The sequence below is a fragment of the Oncorhynchus clarkii genome, chromosome 3 (genome assembly GCF_045791955.1).
Source record: "Oncorhynchus clarkii lewisi isolate Uvic-CL-2024 chromosome 3, UVic_Ocla_1.0, whole genome shotgun sequence".
Taxonomy (NCBI): domain Eukaryota; kingdom Metazoa; phylum Chordata; class Actinopteri; order Salmoniformes; family Salmonidae; genus Oncorhynchus; species Oncorhynchus clarkii.
Genome location: NC_092149.1, coordinates 77,653,449 through 77,677,280, shown reverse-complemented (window position 1 = coordinate 77,677,280; position 23,832 = coordinate 77,653,449). Strand labels below are relative to the sequence as shown.

The window sequence follows — 23,832 nt, the reverse complement described above, 5'->3', positions numbered from 1 at the left end:
ATTCGTCAGGGAAGGAACTCTACAAGGTGTCCAAAGCGTTCCACAGGGATGCTGGCCCATGTTGACTCCAATGCTTCTCACAGTTGTGTCAAGTTGGCTGGATGTCCATTGGGTTGTGGACCATTCTTGATACACATGGGAAACTGTTGAGCATGAAAAACCCAGCAGGGATGCAGTTCTTGACACAAAGCCTGGCACCAACTACCATATCCTGTTTAAAAGCACTTACATTTTTTGTCTTGCCCATTCACCCTCTGAATGGTGCACATACACAATCCATGTCTCAATTGTCTCAAGGTTTAAAAATCATTCTTTAACCTGTCTCCTCCCCTACATCTACACTGATGGAAGTGGATTTAAGAAGAATCATCAATAAGGGATCTTAGCTTTCAGCTGGTCTATGCCTATACCGCTCGTCCATATATGGATATATTCTCATTCCATCCCTTTACTTAGATGTGTGTGTATTAGGTCGTTTTGGAATTGTTAGATTATTTGTTAGATATTACTGCATTGTCGGAACTAGAGGCACAAGTATTTTGCTACTACACTTGCACTAACATCTGCTAACCATGTGTATGTGACCAATAAAATGTGATTTGATTTGGTCAGTCTGTCATGGAAAGAGCAGGTGTTCCTAATGTTTTCTACACTCACTGTACAGATTCTACTTCAATAAACAAGGGGATAGACTCCTAAATACAAATTGCAATATCAAAAAGACATTTATGAAACACATTTTGGTATGTAACTTTTGATAACCACATTAGACGATATTATAAATAATAATTTTGCAAAGACAGGAACATGAATGCTGGCCAGAAAACCAACATCTAAATGCTCTAGTTTTGGTATTTTTGTAAAAATGAATGGTCTGACACACACAGTGCACATAAAAAAGTGAAAGGTATCTCAAAATGTCCTTAAAAAGGCCATCCCATAGTGGAGTCATTAAACAAAAAAGCAAAGCTACCGGTAACTTGATCTACCCTTTGGGATGAGTGGTCTGACAATCCAAAAGAAAACTCAAAATCCCAACTTCACCTTTCCCATGATGAATCCATTCGTCCTGTAAAGGCTCATGGGAAATGTAGTCCAGAAATGCAGTCCAGGTCTCTTCCCACTGGGCACAAACTGGTTGAATGAATGTTGTATCCATGTCATTTTAACAAAAACAATCAATGTGATGACGTTGAATCAACGTGGAAAACTGATTGGAGAAAGTCATCAACGTCAGGGAATTTAGTCTTTTTTCCAACTGACTTTTAACCTAAATCCAATAACATGATCACATGTTTGTTTCTTCACGTTGAATTCACGTTAGTAGACAACTCAACCAAACGTAAATCAAAACTAGACATTGAACTGGCGTCTGTGCCCAGTGGACAGGAATGGGCTTTTTGAGGAAATGGTCACTGGTTACCACAGTGACTTTTTGCAACAGAGGCTAGTTAGAGTTTTACTGTGGTCAAATGCATTGTATTCAGAAATGTAGTCCAGGTCTCTTGATCTTTTACAGTCCATGTTTTGTACAGTAGAAGAATCATAAAGCCCTCGCTGGTGCACTGAGCCATGTTTCTCTTAAAATGTCCTTGTTAGACAGTTTCTGTGTTTGTTTCATCATCACATGTGGCACATTTGGCAAAGCAGCAAGTTTAAAGGCTTTAAATCCATGTGGCACTTTGTAGATCTGCACTGACAATCCGAACAGGAAGAGGAAAGAGATACCAAGACAGTTCGCTCTGCTTGATTGTAGGGATAACAACACCTTCCCCCAATCAAGATAAAGCACAAGGTAAAGTGTCACCACTGTGTATAAACCCAACCCATCATTTACGGTACATGCTGAGAATTGAAGCATAATAATAATGCTGACGACGTGGAATGCAGGGGGAATCCTCCACTTATAATCCCACTGGTTGTGTCCCTCTCTCCCTCCCGACACTAGCCCACGCTGATCCTGACGAGGTGGAATGCAGGGGGAATCCTCCACTTATAATCCCACTGGTTGTGTCCCTCTCTCCCTCCTGCCACTAGCCCACGCTGGCACTGATGCGTATCCACTGCAGACCCTGTCTGGTGTACTGGACTGCATGAGCAATACTACTGTGTAGAGTCAATGGCCCTGACAGTGTATTCAGGTAGTTAAAGAACTCTGGAGAGAGGAGAGACAGAAAGAGGGAGAGAGTGAGAAGGAGAGAGAGAGAGAGAGAGAGAGAGAGAGAGAGGAAGGGAGAGAGAGGGGGAGAGGAGAGAGTTAGATAAAATCAAGTAAAGCAATGAAACCTAGTATCAACAACCTGAGCTCTCAACTTTCCAAAGCATGTGAAAATAACAATAAACAAAAATGAAACAAACAATCAGAAATTCATAGTAAATATTACACTCACAATAGTTTAAAAATAATAGACAATAATATAACATGTTAAATGTCTATGTACACTGTTGAAACAATGTTCACATTCTCTCTCTCCAAAAAGCCACAACTTTCATTTCAGTCCATCTACACATTGCCTAATAATGGGTTAGTCTCTCTCACCATTGTTGTCTCTGACCAGGCTTTCTGCTAGCTCCCAGTACTCATAGCTGTATAGGACATTGTTGGTGATGTTCAGGTGGTTTGCTGCCATCTGGTGGATACGCAGGGGAATGTTGATGAGGGAAGAGGGGGAGCTGCCCAGGGGGAGGGCTGAGGGGCTGGGGGAGAGAGAGGAGGGAGGCCCCCCTGTGCCCCTGTGGATGAGAACACCACAATGATGCTTCACTGGGGCGAATCAAATCAACCTAATACTATATACACATTCACAAATACATTGCAGAGATTTAGAGGGAGGAAATAAGAGAGGGAGAGACTTCCTTACTTTCCTGAGCCGCTCCAGATGGGGGGTGTAGTAGGCACTTTGGGAGAACTCTGGAACGAAATAAAACGCATGTTTACAATCTATCCAATTTAATTCGAATACATCTGCGTTTAATTGTATCACACCAAATGTTGGTGCTGGTGAGGTTTGTACCTTGAAGTAGTCCACTAGAGCTTTGGAGTATTTCAGGGTTAGGGTGAGGATAAGGGTGAGGATGAGGCTTGTACCTTAAAGTAGTCCACTAGAGCTTTGGAGTATTTCAGGGTTAGGGTGAGGGAGAGGATAAGGGTGAGGATGAGGTTTGTACCTTAAAGTAGTCCACTAGAGCTTTGGAGTACTTCAGGGTTAGGGTGAGGGAGAGGATACGGGTGAGGATGAGGTTTGTACCTTAAAGTACTCCAGTAGAGCTTTGGAGTACTTCATGGCTTGGTCCTTCTTCAGACGAAACATCTGCCAGTACAGGAGAGCAAGGCACCGGAAACTAGGGAACACACACACACACACACAGCCACACACAAACACACATTTCAAATACCTTATTTGAGTCCACAAATCCCATTACAGTTGAGAAGGAGTCAAATATTCAATGGACACAGATATCCAGACACTTACGGATACAGAAAGCACCTTCTTCTCCATACAGCAAGGCTGCCTACGACAGCTGACACGGAGCAGTACCTCACTACTCAGCTAACAATTGTAGGGAGAGAAAACGTTTTTGTAATGTTTCCTGTGTAGCTCTCCGTATATATCCAAGGGCCAGCCGTGCTGCCCTGTTCTGAGCCAATTGCAATTTTCCTAAGTTATTTTTTGTGGCACTTGACCACACGACTGAACAGTAGTCCAGGTGTGACAAAACTAGGGCCTGTAGGACCTGCATTGTTGATAGTGTTGTTAAGAAGGCAGAGCATCGCTTTATTATAGACAGACTTCTCCCCACCTTAGCTACTACTGCATCGATATGTTTTGACCATGACAGTTTACAATCTAGTGTTACTCCAAGCAGTTTAGTCATCTCAACTTGCTCAATTTCCACATTATTTATTACAAGATTTAGTCGAGGTTTAGGTTTTAGTGAGTGTTTTGTTCCAAATACAATACTTTTAGTTTTAGAAATATTTAGGGCTAACTTATTGTTCTAGAAGCGCTTTATGTGACTTTACATGTGTCCAGTTCTCTGAGGGTTAGGACAATATTCCATCAATGTTCCACCAAACATACACAGAACATAGTTGCCATGTTGTCAGAATGTAAGATATTAATGTTCTAGACACGTTTCATGAGATGTTGCAAGTTGTCATGGCTCCCGACTGGCGCATTGCTTTTAGACACTGCATCTCGGTGCAAGAGGCGTCACTGCAGTACCTGGTTCCAATCCAGGCTGCATCACATCAGGCCGTGATTGGGCGGCGCACAATTGGCCCAACAACGTCCGGGTTTGGCCGGGGTAGGCCGTCATTGTAAATAAATAAAAAATCTTAACTGACTTAAATAAAGTTCAAGTAAATAAAAGGACGTCACCTGATGGTCCCAAAGAAACATTCTCCCCCCAAAACAATTTTCATGACAGCTTGTTACGGTTGCCAAGCATATCAAGACCTTGACTGAAGAACCACTGATCCAATCACAGCTCTTTTAGTCTGTTGGCAAGTTTAGGGATTCTCGTACACAGTGCTTCACCTTACATGTTCGACACACTTGATGACATTGTGCATGTATACAGTAATTATTATCCAACATGTCCTCAGGTTGGATTTGAACTCACAACCTCTTGGTTCACAGCATTCAGATTTTCCTGCTACACTGTTGGAGTTAATATTTGATTTGACTATTCTATCATGGAGTTGATTTACTTATTTCAAGGGCTTTCTGTACAGTCTAATATTGGTGGGGCATATTAACCTGGTTTAATGACACTCCTCAATCACTGGGATCAACCAAATATTTTCTTGAGTGTACTCTTACCAGAGCTGATATTTACTTCAAAGTGCATTCATCCTATTGCTTCCACATATCCAGTTGTTTTAGATCTGAACAAGTGCCTAGGGAGGAGGGGTTAGGGTTTATTTTGGACAGGGCCTAAACTATACTGCCCCAATAAGCACATGTCCTAGAGCAGTGATCATCAACTAGATTCAGCCACGGGAGGATTTTTTTTTGAGCAGATGGGAGGGGTCGGAACATAATTACAAATATTTTGTAGATGGCAAATTGACTGCAAGAAGCCCAAACAGAGATAATATTTGACTTAAACATAATCATGTCAAACCGATCTTACATTTGTTTCTCTACTATGCGTGGGAATATTTTAACAGATTTCTTAATGTAAAATCACTTGGAGCTGATATCCTGGTGTTTATATAGTCTTACGTCCAACAATGAAAATTCCCCAAAATAAAACGTGATTGTTTTTTTTCTCAGAAAACTTGGGGGGCCAAATTAAACCACCTGTGTGCCAAATTGGGGAACCCTGCTCTAGCGCTATACCTTATTGGGACAGTGGTTAGGGTGCTTGTCATTGGTGCTGGTGGCTTGGGTTTGAGTCCTGATAGGAAAGTAACCCGACTCTCACACTCTTAGCAATATACAGTATGTTAATGTAATTATTTGGCCACGGTTACAACACATATATTTTATCTAATAGAAATTAGTTTCTATTTTTGAATCGGTAGAATTCTACATAGCTGAGCATCTCAAAGAGAACTCTATTGTCTTTATGGAATTCACACCCACACATACAGAACCATGTAGAACAAACATGCCCAGATTTGAATCACATCAACTCTCGTCTAGCTGTAACATTGCTAATATGTGGTCGAAACATAGGCCAGGGGTAGTGTTGCTTCTGATAGAAACATAGCCCAGGGGTAGTGTTGCTTCTGATAGAAACATAGGCTAGGGGTCATGTTGCTTCTGATAGAAACATAGGCCAGGTGTAGTGTTGCTTCTGATAGAAACATAGGCCAGGGGTCATGTTGCTTCTGATAGAAACATAGGCCAGGGGTAGTGTTGCTTCTGATAGAAACATAGGCCAGGGGTAGTGTTGCTTCTGATAGAAACACAGGGGTAGTGTTGCTTCTGATAGAAACATAGGCCAGAGGTAGTGTTGCTTCTGATAGAAACATAGGCTAGGGGTCATGTTGCTTCTGATAGAAACATAGGCCAGGGGTAGTGTTGCTTCTGATAGAAACATAGGCTAGGGGTAGTGTTGCTTCTGATAGAAACATAGGCCAGGGGTAGTGTTGCTTCTGATAGAAACATAGGCTAGGGGTAGTGTTGCTTCTGATAGAAACATAGGCCAGGGGTAGTGTTGCTTCTGATAGAAACATAGGCCAGGACATGGTTGCCATATTCTCAGAAATGTGTATATTTACAGCAGTATTTCTGTACTCTCACATTTGCCTTTTAAGCAAAGGTGATGATGCCCGCTAAACCAAAACAATACATAACACAGAGTGCCATCTCTAAGCTTTGATGTGCAAAAACAGACAAATTGCAACAGAATCACTTGGGCCAAATCACAATATGTTAAACGGGCAATCTGGGGCCTCTAGTGTGGCGCAGTGGTCTAAGGCACTGCATCGCAGTGCTAGCTCTGCCAGTAGAAATCCTGGTTTGAGTCCAGGCTCTGTCGCAGCCAGCCGCGACTGGGAGACCCATGGGGTGGCGCACAATTGGCCCAGCGTTGTCCGGGTTGTTGGTGGATTGATTTATTTAGAAAGAAAGCAATGCACATTTGAACACTTGCTTGTAGATTTGCTGTAGATTTTATGATTGTGCCAACGTGCACTATGTCCGCTCACACACACGCCAGTCCCCTTCAAAATGTCAACAATAGTACAGGGTTTTGATCGGAATCTATTTCCACGCTGATGCTTGGACCAGGATTTACTGCACTGACACTTGGACAGGGACGAAACGCACAGACATAATACTTATATCACAAGAAAGAAAAGTAGGCTAACTCGACCACAAGGGAATCCGCTCTGGAAAATGAATAACCAACTAAACCATTTTTGCATAAAAAAATTATAGAGCAGGGCGTTTAGGTTAGGTCCTTTTCTTAAATACAGTCTCGACCTAATGTTGAATATGCAAGCAGATTTGACAAAAACAAATCAGGAATATGAGTGAAAGCCATGGGGAAAGCTATGGAAGATTGTGGGGTGTGGTAGAGGCCTAGAAAGATGCTGGTTGCATAGAGTATAGGCCTAATTTCATGTCATTTTGTTATTTCTAAAACACATAAATAGACCTTATATAGTTAACACTAAATTGAATACTTAAGATGCCATAGATTTTCGGGATCTTATTAAATAATGGTTTATGTTCTATAATTCAGCCAATATTCTTCCATTATGCAGATGTTACTGTATATTGATCAGAACTGTACTTTTGACCTTTTATACATTTAGACGACTGTTGCTAGTGACACACTTACCACAGTACGGCCAACTGTTTGTCTTCCTGTCTGGCCCCAGGACCAGAGTGGTTCTTCAGCCTCATGGCATACCTGACAACCCCAGAGGATCACTGTTAAAGTGGGTGTATGTATGTGCGTGTTTGTGTGTGTGCACATGTGTGTGTGTGTGTGTGTGTGTGTGTGTGTGTGTGTGTGTGTGTCTCACCTGATGAGCTCTACCGTCTCTGTGTACATGGTATAGGGTGACTTGTCCTCCAGTGGTCCCTCCTCCATAGCTTTGCCACACTCCATGAAGGAGAGAGCAGCATCCACATAGTTCACTGCCTTCCCCAGCTTATCCACCTGAGACAGAGACAGTGAGAGACATTTTGCAAGTGATATGTGAGATAAAAAAGATTGGGAGAGATGAGAGCTCTCTCTAGCCACTTAATCAAGTAATTTCATGACAGGGTCCTTATTTTAAACCAGCTGTAAAGTTGTACTAATTGTCCTAGACATCTTTAAAACATTTGTAACGGTCCTATTTCAGTGTTAGAACAGTCCCTCTGGTCCTGACCCAGTCCTAACCCAGTCCTAACCCAGTCTTACCATGGCATCTGCACGGTGCTTCATTCTCTTGGCCTCATGCATGTAGTACTCAGCATGGTGTGGGCTAGATAGGGATGGAGAGAGAGAGAGAGAGAGAGAGAGAGAGAGAGAGAGAGAGAGAGAGAGAGAATAGTAAATGTCAGACACATGTTACTGTGTGACAGCTACAGACTGCTTCTGGTGGTATATGGTGGGCTGTAGAATGTGGTCATGAGGACCAAAAGGGGTCTAATTTCAGTCACTCACGGTTCATGGTTGAGTACAGTTCCTCTCTGGCTCCCTGCCCGTTGTAAAGGAGGTCCCCAGGATTCACACATGTGCGGGGGCTTCCCTGACACACCTACGCACTCCACCTCCATCTTAGCATGGGTCCTGGGCACCTCACTGTTTGTGTAGTGCTGCACTGGGGGCTGTGTTTTGATGGGAGGCTTAGTGGGGTCCGGGGTGTCAGAGAGAGGGGACAGGGGGGACAGTGGCCTCTTACTGTCTAGGTAGTCCTCCAAGAACCTGCTCACACATACACCCCCCCACCCAAAGACACAGTCAGTACTTTTTACAGTCTGTATGCCTGTTTTATGTATGAGTGGGTATAAGTGTTTATGAGAGTGTGTATAAGTGTTTATGAGAGTGTGTATAAGTGTTTATGAGAGTGTGTATAAGTGTGTATGAGAATGTGTATGAGAGTGTGCGTTCCAGTCTCACCTGTTGTGTCTGGCATCTGTGTGGGGGTCTAGACATCTGTTAGCTGTAGACTCTGTGTGGGCTGAGGGGTCGTTGGAGTGGGAGTTACTCCGCTTACTCTCTCTGTTAGCTGTAGACTCTGTGTGGGCTGAGGGGCCGTTGGAGTGGGAGTTACTCCGCTTACTCTCTCTGTTAGCTGTAGACTCTGTGTGGGCTGAGGGGCCGTTGGAGTGGGAGTTACTCCGCTTACTCTCTCTGTTAGCTGTAGACTCTGTGTGGGCTGAGGGGCCGTTGGTTTGGGACTTACTCCGCTTACTCTCTCTGTTAGCGGTAGACTCTGTGTTGGCTGAGGGGCCGTTGGAGTGGGAGTTACTCCGCTTACTCTCTCTGTTAGCTGTAGACTCTGTGTGGGCTGAGGGGCCGTTGGTGTGGGAGTTACTCCGCTTACTTTCTCTGTTAGCTGTAGACTCTGTGTGGGCTGAGTTACTCTGCTTACTCTCTCTGTTAGCTGTAGACTCTGTGTGGGCTGAGGGGCCGTTGGAGTGGGAGTTACTCCGCTTACTCTCTCTGTTAGCTGTAGACTCTGTGTGGGCTGAGGGGCCGTTGGTGTGGGAGTTACTCCGCTTACTCTCTCTGTTAGCTGTAGACTCTGTGTGGGCTGAGGGGCCGTTGGTGTGGGAGTTACTCCGCTTACTCTCTCTGTGGTGCTGGATTCCATTCTCTGACTAGGAAGAAACACAAGCATTATAGTTGAACAACGGACACCAGGCCACTATAGTTCTAAAGCAACAGTGATGGACACCAGGCTACTATAGTTCTAAAGCAACAGTGATGGACACCAGGCTACTATAGTTCTAAAGCAACAGTGATGGACACCAGGCCACTATAGTTCTAAAGCAACAGTGATGGACACCAGGCTACTATAGTTCTAAAGCAACAGTGATGGACACCAGGCTACTATAGTTCTAAAGCAACAGTGATGGACACCAGGCTACTATAGTTCTAAAGCAACAGTGATGGACACCAGGCTACTATAGTTCTAAAGCAACAGTGATGGACACCAGGCTACTATAGTTCTAAAGCAACAGTGATGGACACCAGGCTACTATAGTTCTAAAGCAACAGTGATGGACACCAGGCTACTATAGTTCTAAAACAACAGTGATGGACACCAGGCTACTATAGTTCTAAAACAACAGTGATGGACATCAGGCTACTATAGTTCTAAAGCAACAGTGATGGACACCAGGCTACTATAGTTCTAAAACAACAGTGATGGACACCAGGCTACTATAGTTCTAAAGCAACAGTGATGGACACCAGGCTACTATTGTTCTAAAGCAACAGTGATGGACACCAGGCTACTATAGTTCTAAAGCAACAGTGATGGACACCAGGCTACTATAGTTCTAAAACAACAGTGATGGACACCAGGCTACTATAGTTCTAAAGCAACAGTGATGGACACCAGGCTACTATTGTTCTAAAGCAACAGTGATGGACACCAGGCTACTATTGTTCTAAAGCAACAGTGATGGACACCAGGCCACTATAGTTCTAAAGCAACAGTGATGGACACCAGGCCACTATAGTTCTAAAGCAACAGTGATGGACACCAGGCTACTATAGTTCTAAAGCAACAGTGATGGACACCAGGCTACTATAGTTCTAAAGCAACAGTGATGGACACCAGGCTACTATAGTTCTAAAACAACAGTGATGGACACCAGGCTACTATAGTTCTAAAGCAACAGTGATGGACACCAGGCTACTATAGTTCTAAAACAACAGTGATGGACACCAGGCTACTATAGTTCTAAAACAACAGTGATGGACACCAGGCTACTATAGTTCTAAAGCAACAGTGATGGACACCAGGCTACTATAGTTCTAAAGCAACAGTGATGGACACCAGGCTACTATAGTTCTAAAGCAACAGTGATGGACACCAGGCTACTATAGTTCTAAAGCAACAGTGATGGACACCAGGCTACTATAGTTCTAAAGCAACAGTGATGGACACCAGGCTACTATAGTTCTAAAGCAACAGTGATGGACACCAGGCTACTATAGTTCTAAAGCAACAGTGATGGACACCAGGCTACTATAGTTCTAAAGCAACAGTGATGGACACCAGGCTACTATAGTTCTAAAACAACAGTGATGGACACCAGGCTACTATAGTTCTAAAGCAACAGTGATGGACACCAGGCTACTATTGTTCTAAAACAACAGTGATGGACACCAGGCTACTATAGTTCTAAAGCAACAGTGATGGACACCAGGCTACTATAGTTCTAAAGCAACAGTGATGGACACCAGGCTACTATAGTTCTAAAACAACAGTGATGGACACCAGGCTACTATTGTTCTAAAGCAACAGTGATGGACACCAGGCTACTATTGTTCTAAAGCAACAGTGATGGACACCAGGCTACTATAGTTCTAAAGCAACAGTGATGGACACCAGGCTACTATTGTTCTAAAGCAACAGTGATGGACACCAGGCTACTATAGTTCTAAAGCAACAGTGATGGACACCAGGCTACTATAGTTCTAAAACAACAGTGATGGACACCAGGCAACTATTGTTCTAAAGCAACAGTGATCGACACCAGGCTACTATAGTTCTAAAACAACAGTGATGGACACCAGGCTACTATAGTTCTAAAACAACAGTGATGGACACCAGGCTACTATAGTTCTAAAGCAACAGTGATGGACACCAGGCTACTATAGTTCTAAAGCAACAGTGATGGACACCAGGCTACTATAGTTCTAAAACAACAGTGATGGACACCAGGCTACTATAGTTCTAAAGCAACAGTGATGGACACCAGGCCACTATAGTTCTAAAGCAACAGTGATGGACACCAGGCTACTATAGTTCTAAAGCAACAGTGATGGACACCAGGCTACTATAGTTCTAAAGCAACAGTGATGGACACCAGGCTACTATAGTTCTAAAACAACAGTGATGGACACCAGGCTACTATAGTTCTAAAGCAACAGTGATGGACACCAGGCTACTATAGTTCTAAAGCAACAGTGATGGACACCAGGCTACTATAGTTCTAAAACAACAGTGATGGACACCAGGCTACTATAGTTCTAAAACAACAGTGATGGACACCAGGCTACTATAGTTCTAAAGCAACAGTGATGGACACCAGGCTACTATAGTTCTAAAACAACAGTGATGGACACCAGGCTACTATAGTTCTAAAGCAACAGTGATGGACACCAGGCTACTATAGTTCTAAAGCAACAGTGATGGACACCAGGCTACTATTGTTCTAAAGCAACAGTGATGGACACCAGGCTACTATAGTTCTAAAACAACAGTGATGGACACCAGGCTACTATAGTTCTAAAACAACAGTGATGGACACCAGGCTACTATAGTTCTAAAGCAACAGTGATGGACACCAGGCTACTATAGTTCTAAAACAACAGTGATGGACACCAGGCTACTATAGTTCTAAAACAACAGTGATGGACACCAGGCTACTATAGTTCTAAAGCAACAGTGATGGACACCAGGCTACTATAGTTCTAAAGCAACAGTGATGGACACCAGGCTACTATAGTTCTAAAGCAACAGTGATGGACACCAGGCTATTGCAATTCTTCTGAAGCAACACCACGGATTTCAGGGTATTGCAGTTCTGAAGCAACATCACCAGAGATGTAGTGGAGAGTAAACAGCATTTACCACTATATCACGGACACCAGTCTATTGTATTTCGGAATCAACAGTGACCTCAGGTCTCAGTAAAGGGTGACATTAATATTCCATGATAAACTAGTTACAGTACAACTACCTTGTTTACACATAAGTTATGAAGAGAAAAAGAGAAATGTGTGTTACCTTCCGTTTCCTCCTGCTGTCTCCTCCCTCTGTCTCTGGGGTGTACAGGTGTCTCATGGCCTCTTTTTGCTTGGAAGACGAAGAGGAGGGGTGTAGGTGAGAGGCTGGGGTGTCTGTCGTAGTATCAGGCACTCTGCTGAGCAGGGAGAGGTTTAACTGCACCACCAGATTCCTCAGGCCTCGATGTGAGGATGGGGCTTGCTCACTACGCCCAAACGGGACCAAGGTGTAGAGTTTCTGCTTTGCCTGGCTCTGCGGCCCGTGGTCTTGGTTGGATGTGGCAGTGGGGTAGAGCACTCCTGGCCTGATGTCTGAAGGCCTCCCAGGGCCCTGGTGCCCTCTCCTGGGGATGGGACGCTGGCTGGACGTGGAGTCGGCTGGGACTTTGGCGACGTTGGGAGGCAGACTGGGCTCCGAGTCGGACTCTGATGAGGAAGATGATGAAGAAGAGGAATCTGTGGGAGGGATGACCGGTGTGGGGGAGGAGGGCGACGGCGGAAGGGAAGGGTCCGGCTGAGACTCTCTCTCTTCCTCCTCACTCTTCCTCCTCCTCTTTTTCTTGGTCCCGTGGCGTTGTGGATCGATGGGATTGCGGTGTCGCTCGCTGTTGGTGTGAGGTCTCTGCTTGGGCTGGACCGCCTGCCATTCACCTCTCTGCTGCTGCTCCTTCCTCCTCCTCCTCTTCTCCTCCTTCTCTCTCTCCTCCCTCCTCCTCTTTCTCTCCTCTACGTCCTCTTCCTCCTCTGAACTCTGGACCCAGGGGCGTCTTAGCAACTTATCCTCTGCCAGTCTTCTCTCTCCCTGTTTCTCCTCTGGCCTCTCTCCCTGTCTCTCTACATTACCCCGCCCCCTTCCCTCTGCCTGCCTGTCTGCCTTCCTGTCTGCTGCCTGGGTCTCTCTCTGGTTGTCCACCTCCCGTTCTCTCTCCCTGGATTGGGGATTCCTCTGTGGAGGCTTTGGGTGGGGAGCAGGGTTCTCCCGGGACTTGACTTTGGGTATAGGACTGGGGCTGGATCTAGAGCTAGGCCCAGAACCAGCTTTGGAGATCGGCCGAGAATGTGGCTTGGGACTCGATTTGGAACTGTGACCAACTCTGCTGCTGGTCTCTTTGCTAGGGTCTGCGGGAGGTAAGGTCTTGGCCCTGGGTGTTGGACTGGGACTGGTACTGAGGCTGGTTGTCAAACTAGGCCCAAACTTGGGCCTGGGTTTGGAGTTGGAATTGTGGCTGAGTCTGCTACTCTCCTTGGGCCTTTGTCCAGGGGTTGTTAGTTGTTGGCTGGTTGTGTTGGGGTTGTGTTTCAACCTAGGCTGAGAATGAAGCCTGGGACTGGAGTTGGGACTAGGTCTGGGTCTGTGGCTCGGCTCAGTGCTCAGCGCAGGGGCTGCCTTGGCTGTGTTCTTGGGAGTGGGAACAGACTGGCTCTGTTTGGGTTTAGGCCTGGAGTTGTGCTGAAGTGGAGGCTGGGGAGAGGAACTGTGCCTCAGTTTGCTCTTGGACTCAAAGCTGGGAGCAGGTGCGATCCTGATTTTGGGTCTATGGCTCGGGCTGGATGTTAAGCTAGGCCGCGTGAGAGGCCTGAGGCTTTCCTGATGAAGACTCCGAACCTGAGGATAGTGACGGGAGCTAGACTGAGTAAGGCTGGGACTAGGACTCTTAGGGGGGTGTCGGGGTATGGGGCTAGGGTCGCGGCTGGCTCTGGTGCTGAGGCAGGGGCTCAGACAGACACTGGGGACCGGGCTAAGGATGGGGCTATGTCTTGGGCTGTGGCAAGGACTGGGACAGGGGCTGTAGCCAGGGCTAGGCCGAGGGCTAGGCCGAGGGCTATGCCTGGGGCTGTAGTTGAAGTGTGGGCTGGGAACAGGGCTCTGGCCGGGGCTGTAGTCCTCTCTGGTCCCCCAGGATGTGGCTGGAGACGGGGCTCTGTGGGGGTCTGGGGAGGGCGAGCTGTGCTCTGTAGCTCTCTGGGTGTGGTCACGGTTGCTGGAATCCCAGGAGGAGGATTTTTTTCGGACTTTCTTCAGCCACTTATCCAGCTGCCACTGAGTGGTGGGGGGGTGATCTGTCTGAGAAAAGAGAGGAGGATGGAGAGGGATGACATATATAAGGAGAGAGGGATGACATATTTAAGGAGGGATGAGTAGAGAAACAGTCCAGTAGGAACAGCAAAGGAGAGGGATCATGCTTTTTGTGATGAACAAGTCAGGTTGACTTTGATACATTCACATTGGTTTTAAACACTAACTTCCACTGTCAGTAACTTGCAGAAAGTGATTGAACTATATTCAATGAAAACAGGGGTTAAGCCAAAAACAACAATCTTCCTGAGCAGCAAGAAACACTATTTATAAATATACAGATGAGCTTTTCCCCACAAAAATATTGATATGTTGAATGGCCAGTGCAATATATATATATATATTGAAAGAAAACTACATGTTTAATAAAGTTGTGTAAGGAGGGGAACAGGAGGGAATAAGGAAGAGAAGGATCTGTCGTTTGCTCACTTCTTTCTGTGAAGAGAGAGAGAGAATTCTGAAGGGGAGGGAGGGATAGAGTACGGAATGAGAGAGAGGAGAATGAGAGAGAGAGGAGAATGAGAGAGAGGGGAATGAGAGAGAGGAGAATGAGAGAGAGAGGAGAATGAGAGAGAGGAGAATGAGAGAGAGAGGAGAATGAGAGAGAGGAGAATGAGAGAGAGGAGAATGAGAGAGAGGAGAATGAGAGAGAGAGGAGAATGAGAGAGAGAGGAGAATGAGAGAGAGGAGAATGAGAGAGAGGAGAATGAGAGAGAGGAGAATGAGAGAGAGAGGAGAATGAGAGAGAGGAAAATGAGAGAGAGAGGAGAATGAGAGAGAGGAGAATGAGAGAGAGGAGAATGAGAGAGAGAGGAGAATGAGAGAGAGAGGAGAATGAGAGAGAGAAGAGAATGAGAGAGAGGAGAATGAGAGAGAGAGAATGAGAGAGAGAGGAGAGGAGAGGAGAAGAGAGAGGAGAATGAGAGAGAGGAGAATGAGAGAAAGAGGAGAATGAGAGAGAGGAGAATGAGAGAGAGAGGAGAATGAGAGAGAGGAGAATGAGAGAGAGAGGAGAATGAGAGAGAGAGGATAATGACAGAGAGGAGAATGAGAGAGAGAGGAGAATGAGAGAGAGGAGAATGAGAGAGAGAGGAGAATGAGAGAGAGAGGATAATGAGAGAGAGGAGAATGAGAAAAGAAGCAACAGTGACAGGGGAAAATTATAGATTCCCTGAAAAAATATGACACACACTGGAATATTTCAAAACACACAACACACTCAAAACCATACAAACAGTACCCAAATTTCTTACTCACAGTCCCAGCTTCATTCTTATCACCACTGTCAAAACTGCAATTTTTTCTCAACGGCTCTAATCTACACTGCACACGTACATTAAGACACTGCACTGTCAAAACTACCACTCGTTCAACCAGAGTCTAAGAAGACCAGTTTTAAAAACAGTGGCTGCTTCTTCAACCTTCCTTCCTTTTCTACTTTCTCTGGAATCTACACACATCTGCCCTGACAGACGATAACCCCCCGCCCACACACACACATGCTGTTTATTTTGCCTAACAACTCACTCATTAATCAAGAAAGAATAGAAGAGCTTTAAAAAGAAGAGGATATACTCACTGGTGGAGGGTACAATTACTTTCCTACTCTCTAATTATTTTCTATTTTTTCCTCTCTCTCTCCCCCCCCCTTCTCTACCCTTCTCTCTCCACCCCTCTCTCCAGTAGCTGACCAGAGCTAATTTAAACTACTCCTCTACTCAACCACTGCTCTCCTCCCAGGTCACGCCCCCCTCCCAGGTCACGCCCCCCACCCAGGTCACCCCCCCCTTCCCCTCACCCTCTTTTCCAGAGAAGACACTGCATCTCTTGTACCCTCTCTGTCCACTTCCTCCCTCTCTCTAAATGGAGCTCTGGAGCGCTATCCCCCCCCCCCCTCCTCCTCCTTGGGAGACACTATAACGCTCATTCGCTCAACGTAGATGAAAAACACATGGGGCTCCCACCCCCGCACCACCACTCTCACTCCCACCACCTCTATAGGGGCCTGATATACTGCATGAATAGAGCCAGCTATGGTCATACACAGACACACAGGAGCTTCCATTCATACAGACAGGAGAAGCAGGTTTATCCTACTCAGCTCTCTCTGCATAGCTAACCTACACCCCCAACTGCTGTCCCCCTCCATTGACAATACACCCCCCCCCCCCACACACACACACACACCTCTCTCTCCCTCTCCAATTGAGAGAGAGAGTGGTCTGTCTATAAGCAGTGGTGTAAAAGGTCCTTATAGGTCTCTCTCTACTGGGCATTTACATGCTTGTAACGCACTGCCAATAAAACTTCAATTTTAAAGTTGGTCTTACCTTTACTTTAGTGTAAGATAGTACAGCAGGGAGAGTCTGCTGTTGGTTATTAGTGTGGGAGAGACTGTCATGCTAACTACGTACTAACGCAATGTCAGCATGAAACCGAATCTCCGGGACTCCCAACTCCCATGGGCTTTCCTCTTTGGGGCTGGGCTTGTTCACGTGACGCCCAAACTCTAATTCCTACAGCAACTCCCCTCACCCTGCACAACCCTCCCCCACCCCCTGCCTCCCCCTCCCCCTACATACCCCTCCCCTACCCCCCTCTCCCTGCACACCCCTCCCTGCCTCACCCAGAGAGAGAGAGAGAGAGAGAGCGAGAGAGAGAGAGAGAGAGAATTCTAAATGAGGGGAGGGAGAGAGAAAAAGGGGGAGGTAGAAAAAAAGTGTGGAAGGGGCGAAAGGGAGAGAGAAAAATCTAGAAAGAAAGAGAATGAGAAACGCCATGAGAGAGAGAGGTAGCTAAAGAGAGAGAGATATGGTACACAGACAAACAGCAGTGTGACAGACAGTGATCGTGGTGGTACTACCTCCTCGGTGCAGCCGAGGGACTGAGCGTCGGTGGGTGTCCCAGGATCGGAGTGTGTTTCTGGGCTGGGGCTACGAAGGCACTGGCTACTGCTCTCCTCCTCCGACTCACTGGAGGAGTCTGAGCCTGAAGAGTCTGAGCCTGAAGAGTCTGAGCATGAATGTCTCACCCTCCCACCATGTGTGTGTGTGTGCTGCTCCGACAGACTGTCAATCAATAAACACACACACCAGAAAGGGGTCAGCTTAGACACAGAGACACACACACACACACACACACACACACACACACACACACATACACAGATGCACGGGCACGCACAAACACGCACAGTTGCACGAACACACATACAGTACAAACAATTTGTGGACGCTCAAACTCGCTGGCCCTCTTCATTAATCACTATCAGTGTGCGTCTGTTTAAGAGTGACCAGGAGAAAGATAACATGGATTGGTCTACCATCCAACTGTCACATTCCACACCTTCATATTGCTTCCTGAATTAGAACAGGTGTAGACTTTACTGTGAAATGTTGACCTACAAGCCTTTCCCAACAACGCAGAGTAAAAAAAAAATCACTAAATAAAAAGGAAATAGTAATAAAAGAACAATAACGAGGCTCTATCCAAGTGGTACCGGTAACGAGGCTCTATCCAAGTGGTACCGGTAACGAGGCTCTATCCAAGTGGTACCGGTAACGAGGCTCTATCCAAGTGGTACCGGTAACGAGGCTCTATCCAAGTGGTACCGGTAACGAGGCTCTATCCAAGGGGTACCGGTAACGAGGCTCTATCCAAGGGGTACCGGTAACGAGGCTCTATCCAAGGGGTACCGGTAACGAGGCTCTATCCAAGTGGTACCGGTAACGAGGCTCTATCCAAGGGGTACCGGTAACGAGGCTCTATCCAAGTGGTACCGGTAACGAGGCTCTATCCAAGGGGTACCGGTAACGAGGCTCTATCCAAGTGGTACCGGTAACGAGGCTCTATCCAAGTGGTACCGGTAACGAGGCTCTATCCAAGTGGTACCGGTAACGAGGCTCTATCCAAGTGGTACCGGTAACGAGGCTCTATCCAAGTGGTACCGGCAACAAGGCTCTATCCAAGTGGTACCGGTAACGAGGCTCTATCCAAGGGGTGCCGGTAACGAGGCTCTATCCAAGTGGTACCGGTAACGAGGCTCTATCCAAGGGGTACCGGTAACGAGGCTCTATCCAAGTGGTACCGGTAATGAGGCTCTACCCAAGGGGTACCGGTAACGAGGCTCTATCCAAGTGGTACCGGTAACGAGGCTCTATCCAAGTGGTACCGGTAACGAGGCTCTATCCAAGTGATACCGGTAACGAGGCTCTATCCAAGTTGTACCGGTAACGAGGCTCTATCCAAGTGGTACCGGTAATGAGGCTCTATCCAAGTGGTACCGGTAACAAGGCTCTATCCAAGTGGTACCGGTAATGAGGCTCTATCCAAGGGGCACTGGTAATGAGTAAATGTGCAGGGGAACGAGGTAGTCTAGGTAACTACAGTAAAGGTAGTCAAGGTAACTGCGGTAGTATGTACATGTACTGTGGGTAGGGGTAAAAGTGACTAGACAATCAGGACAAACACACACAATGCTGTAGACACATCTAGTACCTATTGTTACCAGTCCAGGAGGCTGACTGCTCAGGGTCCTAGTAGAGAGATGACAGAAAAGGAGACAAGAGAGACTGGCATCATTCATTAGCGTGTAACCATGAGCAAGTAGTGTTAACCCTGTGCTGCCCTGTGAAAACAATATGTGACCCGTTTCAGGAAACTAGGTGCATGTCACTACTTCACAGGAGAGACGTTTGAACATAAACTTTTTTTAAATTCAAAATGTGCTTTTTTAGCAGAAATGCCGTCTCGATCTTGTAAACATTCATGTGCCTTAATTACAAACCTGTACGACATTTGTAAATACAAATACAATTAAATTACAAGACTAGATAATTAAGCTACAGAGAAAGTCAGCAACCTTCCCACTAGCCATGATTGGCTGAGATAATGAGTGGGCTGGACATGCTGAGAGATGAGTTGGGATTGGTCTGCCATAAAACACGCTTCTATCTATTTGAGCTGGTCATTATGTGAAGGTAATCCTGTCTACTGTATTGCATAGTAAAACTTAACAAAAGGCTCCACTATGAAAGTATCCATTTCAATACAACGTCACTGCAACACCTGTTTCAGAGCACTCTGGTCTGAGTGTACCAGAACGCAGAATAACTGATGAATTTACGAATGCTGTCAACCGGTGGGTGTAGCTGGTGCATGGAAGTCAGGCGCAGGAGAGCAGAGATGAGTGGACTAAGCACTTTACTCAGGCAATTATTAAAACAGGACGCAACCGCGTCACAAAAATAAATGCCCAAAGAACAAGTGAGGCAGCACAAAGTACACACAACCAAGTACAAAGTACACACAACAAAGTACAAAGTACACACAACCAAGTACAAAGTACACACAACCAAGTACAAAGTACACACAACCAAGTACAAAGTACACACAACCAAGTACAAAGTACACACAACCAAGTACAAAGTACACACAACCAAGCACAAAGTACACACAACCAAGTACAAAGTACACACAACCAAGTACAAAGTACACACAACCAAGTACAAAGTACACACAACCAAGTACAAAGTACACACAACCAAGTACAAAGTACACACAACCAAGCACAAAGTACACACAACCAAGTACAAAGTACACACAACCAAGCACAAAGTACACACAACCAAGCACAAAGTACACACAACCAAGTACAAAGTACACACAACCAAGTACAAAGTACACACAACCAAGTACAAAGTACACACAACCAAGTACAAAGTACACACAACCAAGCACAAAGTACACACAACCAAGTACAAAGTACACACAACCAAGTACAAAGTACACACAACCAAGTACAAAGTACACACAACCAAGTACAAAGTACACACAACCAAGTACAAAGTACACACAACCAAGCACAAAGTACACACAACCAAGTACAAAGTACACACAACCAAGTACAAAATACACACAACCAAGCACAAAGTACACACAACCAAGTACAAAGTACACACAACCAAGTACAAAGTACACACAACCAAGTACAAAGTACACACAACCAAGTACAAAGTACACACAACCAAGCACAAAGTACACACAACCAAGTACAAAGTACACACAACCAAGTACAAAATACACACAACCAAGCACAAAGTACACACAACCAAGTACAAAGTACACACAACCAAGCACAAAGTACACACAACCAAGTACAAAGTACACACAACCAAGTACAAAGTACACACAACCAAGTACAAAGTACCGGCTGCCACAAAGCACGGGTACACAACAAAACCCGGCGTGCACCGGCCGGAGGCGAACCCACCTGATAATAAACAATACCCCACACAGACATGGGGGGAACAGAGGGTTATATACACAACAAAACCTGGCGTACACCGGCCGGAGGCGAACCCACCTGATAATAAACAATACCCCACACAGACATGGGGGGAACAGAGGGTTATATACACAACAAAATCTGGCGTACACCGGCCGTAGGCGGACCCACCTGATAATAAACAATACCCCACACAGACATGGGGGGAACAGAGGGTTATATACACAACAAAACCTGGCGTACACCGGCCGGAGGCGGACCCACCTGATAATAAACAATACCCCACACAGACATGGGGGGAACAGAGGGTTATATACACAACAAAACCTGGCGTACACCGGCCGGAGGCGGACCCACCTGATAATAAACAATACCCCACACAGACATGGGGGGAACAGAGGGTTATATACACAACAAAACCTGGCGTACACCGGCCGGAGGCGGACCCACCTGATAATAAACAATACCCCACACAGACATGGGGGGAACAGAGGGTTATATACACAACAAAACCTGGCGTACACCGGCCGGAGGCGGACCCACCTGATAATAAACAATACCCCACACAGAGGGGAACACAACAAGTAATGAGGGAATGTAAACCAGGTGTGTGGGAAAACAAAACAAAACAAATGGAAAATGAAAGGTGGATCGGCGATGGCTAGAAGACCGGTGACGTCGACCGCCGAACGCCGCCCAAACAAGGAGAGGAACCGACTTCGGTGGAAGTCGTGACAAACGCTCAACACCCGGTTGAAGATGGCCGGTGTCGGTAAACGTTGGCAAAAAAACAAAAAAATAACATGAAAACAGCCTAACCAGCTCTGCTAGGGCGAGTAAAATGGGTTTGGGTTTGGGTGGGGGCTAAAGCTTAAGATGATTCTTATGGCAATGCACACGGTCAGTGTGAACCAGAGGGACTTGACACAACGGGCCAAGCAAGCTGTACAAACAAAACGGAAACGACACAGGACGTCTTATTTAATCAAAGGGTTTGAAGCGTTCATCCATGTATACAGGTAAGAGTCTAGCTACAGGTATTATACGTTTCTAAATTCATCAGAAAGTGGTTTTCTAGGTACAGCTCGCTAGCTAACATTATGTTTATGATCTGTGTGTAGTAATGTTATCTCAAAATGCCATTTCGCATGCTATTCTCTCTCTCTCCCAGCCCCCCCAGGCCTGGCCCCTCATCAAACTGCAGGAGTCCCTCTCAATCTTCGACCCCTCTCTTAATATTCTCTCTTCCTCCCACCCCTTCCAGATAATACAACTTTAAATAAGGGACGTAGCCACGTTACTCAGTTACAAAGTTATTTGTTACTAGTTACTAAAAAACAAGTTAGGCTTCTTTCTTTTACTGTGTAGAAGCCAACGGTAGAGGTGTGGTGGGGGGGGGGGGGGGGGGGGCTAGAGGAGTGTTGGAGGGAGCAGAGAGGAATGGTGCAAGGAGGGAGGAGATAGGGAGGAAAGAGGGAGGGCGGAGAGAGTGTCTGAAATATTGCTCAAATGTTCTGAAAGGTTTGTAGAATGTTCTTGGGCGTCCCTACCTTGTCAGCATCCTCCTCGTCACTGCTGAGCTTCAAGTCATCAGCGAGCATGCTGGGAAAAAATGTAAAACCATACGTAAAGAGAAAGACTAAAGTAAATGAAAGGATGAAGTAGACAGAGGCTGTATCCAGTCTAGTTGTGAGGGGGTAATGAGGTATGACTGACAGAGGCTGTATCCAGTCTAGTTGTGAGGGGGTAATGAGGTATGACTGACAGAGGCTGTATCCAGTCTAGTTGTGAGGGGGTAATGAGGTATGACTGACAGAGGCTGTATCCAGTCTAGTTGTGAGGGGGTAATGAGGTATGATATGTCATCTCTGACAGAGGATATAAAGAGTTAATAAGTCAGGAGACTGTTCTGCATCTGAAGAAGTTCACACAAATGTCAGGTCACCTTTGGACTGGTGTCCTGGTGTTTTTATGCCATGTTGGCTGCACAACTAAAACTGTCCGATTAGTACTACTTCCTCTGTGTGTGTGTGTCGGTTTGTAAGTGTGTGCGTGCGTGTTTGTGTGTAAGCGAGGATCACAGCCCGGCTCATGGCCCCAGTGTTCGGTGACCTTAGGTAGATCATGTTTCTCGTGTCCCACTTACGATTTGTGAGGCGCCACGTGAGGCTGGGTCATCCTCAGCTGCTGCACATTCTCCCAAGCTATGAGAGAGAGAGGTGAGAGAGAGACACAGATGAGTGAGAGGTGAGAGAGAGAGACACAGATGAGAGAGAGGTGAGAGAGAGAGACAGATGAGAGAGAGGTGAGAGAGAGACACAGATGAGAGAGAGGTGAGAGAGAGAGACACAGATGAGAGAGAGGTGAGAGAGAGACACAGATGAGAGAGAGAGAGAGGTGAGAGACAGATGAGAGAGAGGTGTGAGAGAGACACAGATGAGAGAGAGGTGAGAGAGAGAGACACAGATGAGAGAGAGGTGAGAGAGAGAGACACAGATGAGAGAGAGGTGAGAGAGACACAGATGAGTAGAGAGAGAGAGGTGAGAGAGAGACACAGATGAGAGAGAGGTGAGAGAGAGAGACACAGATGAGAGAGACGTGAGAGAGAGACACAGATGAGAGAGAGGTGAGAGAGAGACACAGATGAGAGAGAGGTGAGAGAGAGAGACAGATGAGAGAGAGGTGAGAGAGAGACACAGATGAGAGAGAGGTGAGAGAGAGAGACAGATGAGAGAGAGGTGAGAGAGAGACACAGATGAGAGAGACGTGAGAGAGAGAGACACAGATGAGAGAGACGTGAGAGAGAGAGACAGATGAGAGAGACGTGAGAGAGAGAGAGAGAGAGAGAGAGAGAGAGAGAGAGAGAGAGAGAGAGAGAGAGACGAGGGAGACACAGGAGTGAAGACACACACATTGTCACGCTATACATATTCGGTATAACATGACAGGGAAAGGTTACAGACATATACACACAGGACAAAAACACACACTGGAGTGTGAATACATACTTTGCTGAGTTGTGTGCTGCTTTGCTTCCTAAAGAGAG

At 46.0% G+C, this 23,832-nt stretch overlaps 1 protein-coding gene across 1 annotated transcript in view; it reads right to left on the bottom strand.

The window, feature by feature from the left end:
• Window positions 1-706: 706 nt before the first annotated feature.
• LOC139404880 (AF4/FMR2 family member 3-like) overlaps window positions 707-23,832 on the bottom strand; it is a 40,115-nt gene continuing 16,989 nt past the window's right edge. The window contains exons 4-18 of the mRNA XM_071147415.1: window positions 23,795-23,822; window positions 22,933-22,990; window positions 22,337-22,388; window positions 18,998-19,035; window positions 17,364-17,568; window positions 12,425-14,488; window positions 8,575-9,278; window positions 8,119-8,379; window positions 7,873-7,936; window positions 7,490-7,626; window positions 7,303-7,374; window positions 3,249-3,342; window positions 2,862-2,911; window positions 2,540-2,733; window positions 707-2,155 (exon numbers count right to left, since the gene is read on the bottom strand). Coding sequence (XP_071003516.1) covers window positions 2,034-2,155; window positions 2,540-2,733; window positions 2,862-2,911; window positions 3,249-3,342; window positions 7,303-7,374; window positions 7,490-7,626; window positions 7,873-7,936; window positions 8,119-8,379; window positions 8,575-9,278; window positions 12,425-14,488; window positions 17,364-17,568; window positions 18,998-19,035; window positions 22,337-22,388; window positions 22,933-22,990; window positions 23,795-23,822 — 4,143 coding nt within the window. The 3' untranslated portion in view covers window positions 707-2,033. The remainder of the gene's footprint in view (window positions 2,156-2,539; window positions 2,734-2,861; window positions 2,912-3,248; window positions 3,343-7,302; window positions 7,375-7,489; window positions 7,627-7,872; window positions 7,937-8,118; window positions 8,380-8,574; window positions 9,279-12,424; window positions 14,489-17,363; window positions 17,569-18,997; window positions 19,036-22,336; window positions 22,389-22,932; window positions 22,991-23,794; window positions 23,823-23,832) is intronic.